Source organism: Corylus avellana, chromosome ca7 (assembly GCF_901000735.1).
Source record: "Corylus avellana chromosome ca7, CavTom2PMs-1.0".
NCBI lineage: Eukaryota > Viridiplantae > Streptophyta > Magnoliopsida > Fagales > Betulaceae > Corylus > Corylus avellana.
In genome coordinates this window covers 7,724,909-7,738,198 of record NC_081547.1, presented here as the reverse complement: position 1 = coordinate 7,738,198, position 13,290 = coordinate 7,724,909, and the positions used below count along the sequence as shown (strand labels likewise).

General features: G+C 38.8%; 1 protein-coding gene across 1 annotated transcript; it reads right to left on the bottom strand.

Moving 5' to 3' along the window:
* Nucleotides 1-626: 626 nt before the first annotated feature.
* Nucleotides 627-2,349, bottom strand: LOC132187811 (uncharacterized). The gene is made up of 3 exons (XM_059602251.1): nucleotides 2,116-2,349; nucleotides 1,178-1,808; nucleotides 627-919 (listed from the first exon to the last, which is right to left on the bottom strand). The coding sequence occupies exons 1-3, from the start codon at nucleotides 2,347-2,349 to the stop codon at nucleotides 627-629; spliced, it is 1,158 nt and encodes a 385-aa protein (XP_059458234.1).
* Between the last annotated feature and the right edge of the window lie 10,941 nt (nucleotides 2,350-13,290).

Sequence of the window (13,290 nt, the reverse complement as noted above, 5' to 3'; positions counted from 1 at the left end):
GGCCTTGCTCTTCTCGGCCTATTATACTCTTCGTCTCTGCTGTATTGGCCTGAAACTGGGATCGACATTTAACTTGTGCACCATTACTGAAGGCGATATGCCCGGCATATCCTCATGACTCCAGGCGAACATATCACAATTCTCGCGAAGGAAAGATATGAGCTTTTCTCTCACAATCGAGTCCAGCTAGGATCCGACTCTAATAACCCTTTTTGGCACGCCAACCAAGAATTCTTACAGATCCTCGACCGGTTTGCCGCCCTTTAATTGCTATATGTCCTCCTTACTGCCACTTTCCTAGGTCGGGGTCTTAGGACACTCCTTCATGGAGATGTTGTAGCTTTGTCAGGAGGCTTGTTGATCGCCCCTTACTTCTTCGAGTCCATGGTCCGTTGGGAATTTCATCTTGAGATGCGGAGTTGACGTGATGGCCCTCAGTTCGTTGAGAGACGTTCTTCCGATGATGGCGTTGTAAATTGATGGTCAGTCGACCAACAAAAAAGCACCATCATTGATGCCTGCCTCAGATACGATCTAACCATGGCTGATAGTTCAATCGATCTGACCGGTTGTACTTGTTCCCCTGTGAATCCCATCAAGTGGTATCTGGTTGGTACGACCCTCTCCTATCCCAAGTTCAACTTCTTAAACGCAAACCAATACAAGATGTCTGCCGAGCTTCCATTATCCACCAGGATGCGATGGACGTTGTAGTTCACCACTGTCAATGTGACAATCAGGGCATCCATGTGAAGAAACGATATGCATGCGTAGTCGTTGTCAGAGAAACCGATCAGCATCGCGTTTGTCCTGGACTGCTTCATCGACCTCCCTATAGTGTAGATTTCATGGGAGCTCCCCACCTGTTGGGCGTACGCCTTCCTTGCCCTTCCTGACTCACCTCCTCCATCAAATCCACCTATTATGATGCAGATTTCTGGAATATTTGCTCCATTTTAAGGCTCTCGGGTTGGGCGAGCGTGCTCTCTTCTGGGCTCTTTGTGGCTTCCTTTGTTCTTCTGAGGATATCTGTCCCTATTTCTGTGATTAGGGCCTCTACTTTGGTGACGTTCCTGTTGTCGGAGATCCCGTGGGTCACGGTAATTCACCTCTCGGACGTAGTTTTCCCTGGGAGGGGTTGCTTTTCTTTAATCTCCCAAGAATCGGACAAGCTTACCATTCTTGATAAAATTTTCAATGAGGTGCCTCAAAGCTATGTAGCCCTCTGTGTAGTGACCATTAGCTTTGTGGAACTCACAGTAGCGATTTGAGTTCTGCCTCTGTGGAACCTTCGGCATTCTTGGGGGTTTCTCATATTCTAGGTCCCTTTTAACCTCCATTAAGACTTCGAAAATGATGGCGTTGAGCAGAGTGAAGTTGTAGCCTTTGAACTTCTTCTTAAAAGGTCCCGGATCATCTAACCTCTGAAGGTCTTTCTTCTTTTTATCTTCAAATTTTTTAGGCAACTTCCGAGCTGACTTCATTGCCTTTAAAGTCTCCTTCTCATTGATGAATTCTTCCACCTTATCTAATTGCTTGTGGAGGTTGCTCGGTTGTCTCCTTGCAATTTTTCTTGCCACTGGTTCATCAGGTGAGATGCCATTATAGATAGCAAAAAATATCACACAATCGTTAGGATCCTCTACCTTTAGTTTCACGGCATTGAACTGGACCATAAACTCCTTCAAGCTTTCCCTTTCCTGTTGGTGAAGCGTCAGAAGGTACCCAGAAGGCTTCTTCCTTTCTCTAGATCCCAAAAAGTGGGTTAAGAAGATCCGAGCAAGATCTTCACCTTGGAGTTGGGCATCCTACGAAACCATTCCCTGGCGTTTCCCAAGAGTGTGGTGGGGAAAGCTCTGCATGCAATTTCGTCGGGTGTGGCGTACAGTGCCAGATGCGTCCAGTAGTTTTCTAGGTGCTCGGTTAAGACTCTGACCCCGCTGTAGTTTGGGATTTGGGGCGCTTTCAACTTGTGGGGGAGTGGATGGTCAATCACCTACTTGGTGAAGGGCATTTTTGTCCCGGTGAAAAGTTTGCTCATCACAACAGCTTTGTGTTTTTCCTTCTTCTTCATGGCTTCAAGTTTCATCTTTAGCTTGCTAAGGCTTTGTCTACCTCACTTTGTGGGGCAGCTGCAGATTGATTATGGTCTTCGGTTGTTGGTTGATTTCTTCTAGGTTTTGCCATTTTTCTGGAGTTTTTGTCTCTACAGGCATTTTCCCGAGCATTGCACTTCGTGTGACCGTTTTTGCCTTGGTCGTTATTATGCTGGTGATGACGACTATCACCCTGGTGGTTGGGAGCATCAGAATGATGGCTGTGATTTTTGTTGCTCCTCCGAATGCCCATTTCGTTTGATTTCTGATTGTGATTGCGTGAGGAAGTGGAGGTGTAGCTCCTCCCTTTGTTGGACTAGAAGCACTATTTGTGCTTCAAGGGATGCGATACGCTCCTTTTCCGGAGTTCTGGTGCACTAACGGTGGCCGTTGATTGGCCTGGGCTACTGATTCCTCACGACGGGCTTGGCTTCTAGATCTTGTGTTCACTATAACTGCGGATTTTATTTCGTAAGAACAAAAAAGATATTGTTCCCACAAATGGTGCCAAACTGTTAGTGCAGTTTCCGGTGTGGTGGACCCAAGGGTAGATTGGTAATATTGAGCTAGTACTTTCCTTCTTTCCTACAAAATAAAAAACACTTGTTAAGAGGATGCGCCGGGTGGTGGCTGCTTGGCTGGTGTTTACCTCCTTCGATGCTTAAGTCAGTGTTTTTGTAAACTCAGTGTAGAGCTTAGTAGAGTATGAATCATGTGTCTATTTCCTTAGCGAAAAAGGTTTTTATAGTGAATCGTCTTGGTGCAGCATTGATGACCCGGCGGAGAATTTGGGATCTGGGCGCAACGGACGGAGTTAATATTCTTGTTCCCTGATAGTTATAAAGAAACCGCTGTTGACATTAACACGGATCCGAGAGTGGTGCGCAATGGATATCATAACTAGCGTGATCCTGGGAATGGCGCATAATTGTTGGGATATTCAAGTGCGAGTTGTAACTGTTTTGGTGACCATGGCGTATTCGTAGAGCCAACATAATTGGTGCGTGCCTTATTCGTAACAGCTGTATCCAGACATTAAATGGGGGAGGTCGGTTCACAAAACCCTTGGATTGAGTAGATCAGCCTTGCTTCAGGGGACGATGTCGTATGTGCGAGGCCCATATTGGATTGTGCCTATGTGGCCCATGTGAATATGCAGGGCTTTTTCGGGTTGTCGGGTTTCTAGTCCATGGGCTTCGGTGGTGGATTTATGTGTAACAGATATCTTTATTTAATTGGTAGAGTATATTTGGATTATCCTAAACTTAGGGATTTGATGAGATTAAATTACCCTAAAGGAAGGGATTTGATTCGGATTAGATTAGATTTAAATAAATTCAAATCTTTTGTAAGCTCTATACACAAGCAAACCAATCAATAAGAGTACAATGAAGACCTATAGGACTTTACCCTAGTGGTAAAAGTAATAAATTTCTAACACCGAACCACTCGTAAAATCATGTCTCTGTTTATTTATTCCTGTAATCTCCTTTATATTTATGAATTTCTTCATTAATGTTACAAGGTGCGAAAACACTAAGATCGTGACTTACTTTTCATTAGAGAAATGATAAAACTCATTTTTCATCCCATCTTTCACCTATCTTTGTATTGTGGACGGGTAAATCTACCATTGAATTTGCAAAAGAAATAGATAGATGGGAGACGAAATAGAGAATGATGTATAACATGACTCAATTTATTGCCTATTTCAGTCTCGTGATCTCAAATTCGTCATGAAAATAGGCACAATCACTGGCTTCAAAACTCTTTCCTCTCTATTTATCTAAAACTTCACAAAAACCAAAAGCTCATTGACTTCAAACTTCAATATCTCAAGTTCATGCTATCAAACTAGCTTTCTCATTTTCATCATCAATATTTGTCGAATAATGTAGTATAGAATGTGAGACATGTCTCAATTAGGAGATTTAAGGTGACTCACATGTCACATAAGAGCCTTAATTTAATTTAATAATTATGATATTGTGGGTGCTAGAGACGAATAAGTGAATAACTACAAGAATAATTGTCCATTCCAGTTAGGATTTTAGTGGAAGTTAATTGAAACTATATTCTTTAATGGAAGAGATATAATAATAATAATAATAATAATAATAATAATAATAATAATAATAAAGTTAAATGTAGACTCTGTATATAGCTTATCACAAAACAACCACAACTCAATCTTCTCTAGCAACTTTGGTGACAGCTCAACTAAATTTGATTTTATGTCAAAGAATTGAGTATAACTTAAGTAGATAATTTTAAGCCATGATATGGGTTTAAGGTTATTTTAATTAATGTGTTTTTCAAATTCTCATAGAGAATTATCATTTCATAGAACTCTTGCAACATCTTCATTGGATATTTAATTTGCTAAATGCCATAAGGTTAATTAGAGCACTCAACTAGTTGTGTGGAGATTAATTAATGGAATTTCTATAGATGGCCAAAACTTGAATGCTCATTTATGCCCGCTCATTCATGACAAAATGTTCCAAGTCTATAAATCATGATGTTGTACTCAACTTCTAAATCATTATAGTTTCAATAGAGAGAGAGAGATTTTGGAGTGATTGAAAGAATTAAGATGAGGAGAGTTACAGTGATGATGATGGTGCTAATCATGCTTGTGCTTGTTGTGGCACAAGATGCTAATCCTCCCCCTCCGCCAGCACCACCAGCGCCACAAGAACCTAAACGTCAATGTGTTCCAAAGTGTGCTGCTAAGTGCCTTCTTCAAAAGAGGAAGAATCGTTGGCAATATCTGCTTTGCTTTGATCTTTGTATGCGAAAATGCAGGATTTCTCTTCAAGATGTCGTTTATAATTGCACCTTTGGTTGTGCACAATCAATGCCCACCAATTTCGGCTCAGGTATATATATTTAGAAAATATTGGCTCCCGTATCTATAAATTTTTCTCTATTATCAAATGATATTCATTCTGTGTTTTATATTTGGCAGATGCAGATCATAAAGTGGAAGCTTAAGTGGAAACTTGCTACAACAATTGCAAGAAGAATTATTAATTAGCATGTATTTGCAATAAAACAAAGAAGAGTGAAATTCATATAAAGACCAGTTTATGATTTCAATAATATTGTGGGGGCTGTATTTTCTTATTATCTTTGGTTATTTAGTTATAACGCAACTTGTAACCTTTGAGGACAAGCATTGTCTAATAAATCTTTTTGGACCTTTATAATATGACATTATGAATTTGAAGTGGGAAATATTTGCAATTTTGGAATTGATTATAAGGTAATTACGGCTAACAAATAATTAATTGAGACCAACTTATTTATCCATCCACAAAATACTAGTCGTTGAAGCCCCAAGCATTTGGACATTAAAAAATTGAATCGATATTTTCATGGAGGATCGTGAAAATTTACATGTGAAATTGATCATATATAGTGAGTAAGGTACCTATTAAGACATGCAAAGGGGCCCATATTGTGTGTGGATGAATTATAATCAAGGGTTCAACCCAACGTTATAATTATAACGTAGACTCATCAAGTGTTTGCCTTTCGGAGTTCTAAGTTAAATGAATCATCAAATGTGAGGTCTATCAATTTTTGAATAGCTTGAGCTTGTTTACAAGAATAGTTGAATAGCCAAATTATTCAAAAAAGAGAATAAAATTTTGATTGTCTGATCAAATTGTTGGGGGAAGAAAAAGCTTTTAAATACATAAAATCTCTGAATTTTTTCCAGCAAATCTTTTGTAAGGCATACATCAATTTTATAAAACATATATCCACTGTATTCATAAATCCACAGTATAGATTATCGGGATTACCTAAGCTTGGTTTTTTTCTTTGGGAAAATGAGTTTGAGATTTGGAGTTTGATCGACCATTATATTTAGGTAGAAAACAAATCTTTACAAGCTTGCAAGTAGTTAAATTTAATGAAAATATGTCACAATCTCCTCATATTTTTACTAGTTTTCAATTTCATGAAATCAAACCCGTGAGTATTTTTTGCGGCCATTCATGAGTAATTTCATAAATCTAGGCGGCCATTAGTATTTTCTGCAAAATAAATAATAGAAACTTAGGGCTAGACTCAAAAGGCCAAAAAATGAAATACAAAGCATACAATACAAACAAATAATAAAAAAATTGGTATAAAAAAAAGACCCAGTCCTCTGTATCATGAACAAAGTCAAGAAATGAGCCGCTAACGTAGAAACTAAAGCAAAAGGGGTATGGAAAGAGTCACGAATCTCGAACGTCCCTCAACTCTTCATGATGAGGCACGAACTTCAAAAAGTCTTTCAATCATTCCCAAACTCTCACTGGAAAGCAGGAGCAACTGCTAAAATGATTTTTTTTTTTTTTTTTTTTGACATATTCACATAGGAGGGGGAGGAAAATTCGAATTAGAGACCTTCACTTCATGGAATATGGTCTGTAGCCATTTGAGCTATCTCTTAGGGACACAAAAAAAAAAAAATCGAAAAAGAGGCATTATCAAAACTGAACTAGATCCGTAGGAAAAACTGTATGAAAAACAACTATATCCCTTAAAAAAAAAAAAAAAAAAAAAAAAAACATGCTGAGTGCTATATATATCACCTAGCCCAATGACGTAGAACGTGACTCCACTAAAGGCTAAAGAAAGTTTTATTTCATTTTATAATTAATACGACTTTATTTCATTTCGCTACTAAGATTCTGTTTATTTCGATGTAAAATGATTTCTAGAAAATAATTTTCGTATTTTACGGTGTTTACTTCGACGTAAAATAGTGGTCAACGGAAAATATTTTCCTTTTGACCGAAAATTCTTCTTTAATTTTCGGAAAATGGTTTATGGTTTTCAAAACTGTAAACCATTTTTCGACTATAAGCATCTCATTCTTAAATCGATGGACTTTGCCAAGACCCGCTTAAAACTTCGTCGGGACTTGACCGAGACCTACTCGGGACCCACCCGGGACTTGCCCGGGACTCGCCCAGGGCCAGACAAGGACCCACCTGGGACCCTAGCGAGACCTGCTTGGGAATTGCTCGAGACCCGCTCGGAACTTGGCCGGGACCCGCCTGGGACCTAACCGAGACCCACCCGGGACTCTCCCGGGACCCGCTCGGGACTCGCCCGCGACTTGCCCGGGACCCGTCCGGGACTTGGCCGGGACCGGCCCGGGACTCTCCTGGGACTTGCTCGAGACCCGCCTAGGACCCTCCTTGGACTTGACTGAGACCCGCCTGGGACCTGCCCGTGACTTCACTGGGACCCGATGAGGTCCCGAGCAAGTCCTGGGCAAGTCCTGGCAAGGTCCCGAGCAAGTCCCGGGCAGGTCCTGGCAAGGTCCCGAGCAAGTCCTGGGTAGGTCCTGGCAAGGTCCCGAGCAAGTCCTGGACAGGTCCCGATGGGTCCCGGGCGGGTTTCGGTCAAGTCCCGGGAGGGTCCCGGTCAAGTCCCAGCAGGGTCTCGGTCAAGTCCTGGGCAGGTCCCGACGAGGTCCCGGGCAGATCCTGACGAGGTCCCGAGCAAGTCCTGGGTAGGTCCCGATCAAGTCCCGGTCAAGTCCTGGGAGGGTCCCGGGCAAGTCCTGGGCGAGTCTCGGTCAAGTCCCAGCGAAGTCCCGGCGAGGTCCCGAGCAAGTCCTGGGTTGGTCCCGAGCGGGTCCCGGTCACGTCCCGGGTAGGTCCTGGTGAGGTCTCGGACAAGTCCCGGTTAAGTTTCGACGGGGTCCCAGGCAGGTCCCTGCGGGGTCTCGAACAAGTCCCGTGCAGGTCCCGGCGGAGACCTTATTGGAAAAAAAATATATAAAAAAGATATTAAAAAAAATTATTTTTTGTGTGCTAGGTAAACGCTGTAAAATGTTTTCGACATAAAATATTTTCAGGGAAAATTGCTTTTCTAAAAATATTTTACGAAGGAAACCATTTTGCGTCGAAGTAAATGGAACCTAAGGTAATGTTCACTTTCGATTTACTTTCTTTGTACGTATTTCTCTTCTGTAAATATGTTAGTTATCAAATCAGAGAATTTTCTTTCAAACGCTCTGCAAAGTTTATCGTTCTTAAGCACATGGGCTTGTTTTATCTTTTTCTAGAAGATGCAGACGCTTTTAACTGTTATTACCAAGGCTTCTGCTATGTCACCCAGCCCTGGCTAAGCACATTCCAACCACGGTCTTGACTGGGTCTAATCAAAAATACTAACGGTCTCAATTCATAAATACTCAAAGTATTTTATCAAATTGAAAAATGAGATCTTCATTGTTAGAGTATATTTGGATCACCCTAAATTTTGGGATTTGATGAGATTAAATTATCCTAAATGAATGGATTTGATTAGGATTAGATTGGATTTAAACATTGTAAATCCTTTGTAAGCTTTATACATAGGCAAATCAATCAATAAGAGTACAATGTTGCACTATAGAATTTTACCCTAGTAGTAGACGTAAATGTTTAATATAGAACCACCCTTAAAATCATATCTCTATTTCTTTATTCCTTTAATCTCCGTCACATTCATGAATTTATTCATTATTGTCAAAAGGTTCGAAAACACCAAGTTTGTGAAATAATTTCTCTTAATTTCTATTTATTTTTTATTTTTAAAAGTCCATTATGGACTAGGATGTGGAGAGAGAAATAGAAAGTTATGAAACTTTTTTTTTTTTGCTTTTTCTCAAGATGGCATAATTTTATAGGGATTTGAAAATAATCTCTAAAAGAACTCCCATGTCAACTTCACACAGCCTAGAGTTCCCCAAGTTGTTGTTGTTGTTGTTGTTGTTGTTTTTTTTTTTTTTTGTTAACAATGCTTCTTCTTTATTCATATCATAAAAATAGAGAATGTTTCTCTAACAAAACAATATCATAAATACAATGAGAAATGTCTTCCATCCAAATATGATCTATGCTTTGTTTAATTCTTTGAATGTCAAAGTCCCAATGAGTTTTTAGATTTGCAGCATATTTCAGCAAATCACATCCCTGGCCACTGCCTGCCAGCCAGTCTATCCAGCAGTCTACTAATTGTCAACTAGACAGTGATTTCCTTGCTTTTCCATTTCCGTTGCGAGTGCATTCTCAAACACAATGTCCTTTGTTGCTCTACCATAAGTGACAATTCTTCCATATATTTGATAATTCCTCCACCATCGTTTAGAAATTTGCTCATGGAAAACAATCAAAGAGAAAATGAAAGACAAACCAAAGATCTACGATTGCTACTCTAAAGGTTTTGTATAAAGAAAACCTTAGAAAACGACTAAACAGAATCGAAACACAAAGAAATCGAAAAAACTTTACCTTGTAGATCGCTGCTGAAAGCAAATCTAGAGAAAAGATAAACATGAACAGCTGTAGAACCTGAGCATCATTAGACACACCATTATATTATTCAGAAAATGGGAAAAGTTGGGGGAGGGGGGAAGAATGCTTTTTCTTCCTCCTAGAATGGTTCTCTAGGTTTTTTTATGACAAGCAAAAATTGAAACTATATTTTTTAATGGAAGAGATATAATAAATAAAAAAATAAGTTACATGTTGAAGCTATAGCTTATCATAAAACAACTTCAACACAATTTTCTCTAGCAGCTGTGGTGACAACTCAACTAAATTTGCTTTTATGAAGAATTAAGTATAACTTAAGTAGATAATTTTAAGCCATGACATGGGTTTAAGGTTATTTCAAACTGATTCTCTAGCATTTACTATTTCATACAATTTTGGCAACATCTTCATTGGATATTTACTAAATACCATAAGGTTAGAGCACTAAACAGACTGAACTAGTTGTGTAGAGATTAATGAAATTTCAATAGATGACCAAAGCTTGAATGCTCATTTATTCCCACCCATTCATGACAAAGTGTTCCAAGTGTATAAATCATGATGTTGTACTCAACTTCTAAATCATTATAGTTTCGATAGTTAGATATAGATATTTTGGAATGAATATTGAAGGAATTAAAATGAGGAAAGTTATAGTGATGATGATGATGGTGCTAATTATTACACATAAATCCATCACTTGAACCCATGAGCCAAGGACCCAATATCCCCTGAAAGCCCAATACACCCAAATGGGCTTTAAGGATGTGACCCAATATGAAACAATAGATGCGGTGCCGTTTCATACACTCTCAATTGACCTATGCTAAACCGAAGACCAGCTACTCTACCACAACGAACCTCCTACACTTAATGTCCAGATGCATCCATCACAATCAGGATATGCTCTGACTACATGAATAGCTCACACACGGCAAGATCATCGGGACGGTTATGATTCATTCTTAAAAGACTCTTGACAGTTACGTGCCATCCTCGGAGTCCTACTAACGACGACAATGGTTTCATACCAATCATAATGATAGGGGACACGAATATTAACTCTCCCGACCGTTACGCGCAAATCTCGAATCCTCCGCTCGGTCATCATAGCTACACCAGTATGACCAACTATAAAAGACCTCAATTCAGAGGTACACAAAATACACACTGAATACCATACTAAGCTCTATACTGAGTTTACATAGACACTGACTTAAGCATTGGAGGAGGAACAGCCGGCCACCACCTGGCGCATCCTCTTAACTTGTGCTCTCGTTTTGTCGGTTTGAAGGGAAGCGCTAAGAAGAAGGAACAGTCTGAAAATCCCTTGGGTCCACCATACCGGAAACTGTACCAATAGTTTAACACCGTTTGTGGGAATGATAATTCGTTCTTGCAAAATTAAAAATCTAAGATAATGGTGAACACAAGGTCTAGAAGTCAAGTCCACCATGAAAGATAGTGGCGTAGGCCAATCGACGGCCACCAACAGCACCCCAGAATGCAGGAGACAAGGAGCGTATTGCTTCTTTTGAAGCACAAATGGCACTCTTAATCCAACAGAATGAAGAACTGTGTCTCCAATTCCCCTCTCCGTCCCAACCTGAGATCAATCAGAATGGGCATTCGGAGGAACAAGAAAATCACAGTCATCCTTCTGACAACCGCAACTGATGTACAAATTTAATTGTACTCGCAAGCGCACGAGTCGTGTGCAATATAGCGTGTGTGCAAGTGTGAGGTCGATCCACAGGGAATTGTGTTGTGAAAATTAATTCTTATCTAAACTAATCCTATTTTAACCTAGTTCTGAATTTCATGATTTTTGTTGTGCTAAAACAAAACATAAACTAAAGAAAATGATTAAATAAAATGGTAAAGAACACTAAGGTTTCAGAATCCACTTCGCTCAATCTTAACTCTATATTCTCGTATTTGTTCATACAATTGACAAACTATTGTGCTCAAACTGTTGTTCGATGTTTTACAAATATCAAGTTTAAATCATTCAATGAATCCACCCATTTTACAAATCACAACAATTATCCGATTTGAAATTAAATCATCCTATGTATCCGTTTGGCTAACGAATCACAACGGATATCCGATTTCAATTGAATGAATTGATGTATCCGAAGGATGAAACACATTAAATATCCAACTTCAACAATGATAGTTCATCACATTCAATTAAAAGATATAAATCAACCAATTGAATGAAAATCTACAACATTCTTATTTGAAGTCAAAATTGTATAAACAAAATACGAGAATACATGAGTTTGTCAATGACGAAGCTTCATCTTCAACCTTAGTTGAAAGATTTAGCCTCTCATGATAACAATAACAACCAAAAATTGAATTTTCATCATCGAAAGAATAAAACTTACAATGGAAAACAAAGCAAAATCTTCCCCACGGCAATACGTCGTAATTCAGCTTAAAACGGCCTCCCCCAATTGTGAGGTTTAGAGGTCTATTTATAGGGCTTAGGAGAGCCCTAGAAGCCCTAGTAATCCTAGGAATTTCGGAGATTTAAGCCCAAGCCCAATTAGGATAAAGAAAACCTAAGCCCAAATCGGAATAGGATTCCGCCAGAATTGCGATCCTATCTTGGGGCATGATTTTGGCCTTGTGACGCTTCGAATTGCGAAAATTATATTTCACAATGAATTGTAGTAGTTTGAGTTAGCTTTCCAATGCCGCTTGAATCACCTCAATCAGATATCTGAGATGAAAGTTATGGTCAAAATACCAAGACGTATTCATAATCCAATTTTGCATCCAATCCGATTTGACTTCAAATTGAGAAATTCCAAATTAATCATTTCCTTTATTTGATTAAACTTTAACCATGATTGGTTAAGCTTAACCATATCCTCTAAGTTTTCCCAATTTTCCCCTTTACGCTTGGAATTTTTCCAGAAACGCTTTCTTTTCTTCCAAAAGCCTATAAAACAAAGAAAATATAAAAATGCAGTAAAATGGCATAATTAACCAAAACCAAAGGATTAAAACATGCAAGTTAAGGACTGAAAATATAAATATTTTAGCACTTATCACACCCCCAAACTTACAAATTGCTAGTCCCTTAGCAATACAAAACTAAAAACAAGAATGGAAAAACAGAAAACAAAAGATAAATCCATCTTTCGTGGGATATACGATTGCATTTAGCGCATGTAATAAGCCTTTTAAACTCCTAGGCATCCCTAGAGGACGAATGAAGTCTCGTGAGGGTTTAACATGAATGATACCTACAAACATTTATGCACTATGTTATTTTATAAACAAGGACTTCCACACAAACACATGGTTTTTAACATCATGAGTAGGTTTATCATAATGAACACCACAATCACATCATCAAGATAAGCACAAATCATTCAACTCAAAGATGGAAATTTGAGACAACACATGTTCCAATAAGTGCAATGTGAGACTAACATAAAATCCGGAGGCTTCAATTTATTCTCAAACTTGGGTGTACTTTAGATGTGATAGGAATTTGCTCAAATGAAACAACCAAGGCTTAATTTTTTATTTTTTTATTTTTTATTTTATTATTATTATTTTTTTTTGTGTAGGCTGTGCAATGCTTAACTTCCTTAAGCTTTCTAATTGACCCATGTAACGAGTGTTGGGCCAGAGACTCCCAAACCAAGTGGTTTTAGGGCACTATATGTAGAAACATCCCTAAGGGCTTAATTACTCAAGTCAACTAGGCTACGAAGCCAAACTAGCCATACAACCAACCAAGTTAGATTTCTCATCTTTTTATGCGAACACTCAATGCTTTGTGAGACATGAGGTCCGGTTACTCAATGAGAAGCTCAAATTGATTTGATTTATATATATATATATATATATATATATAT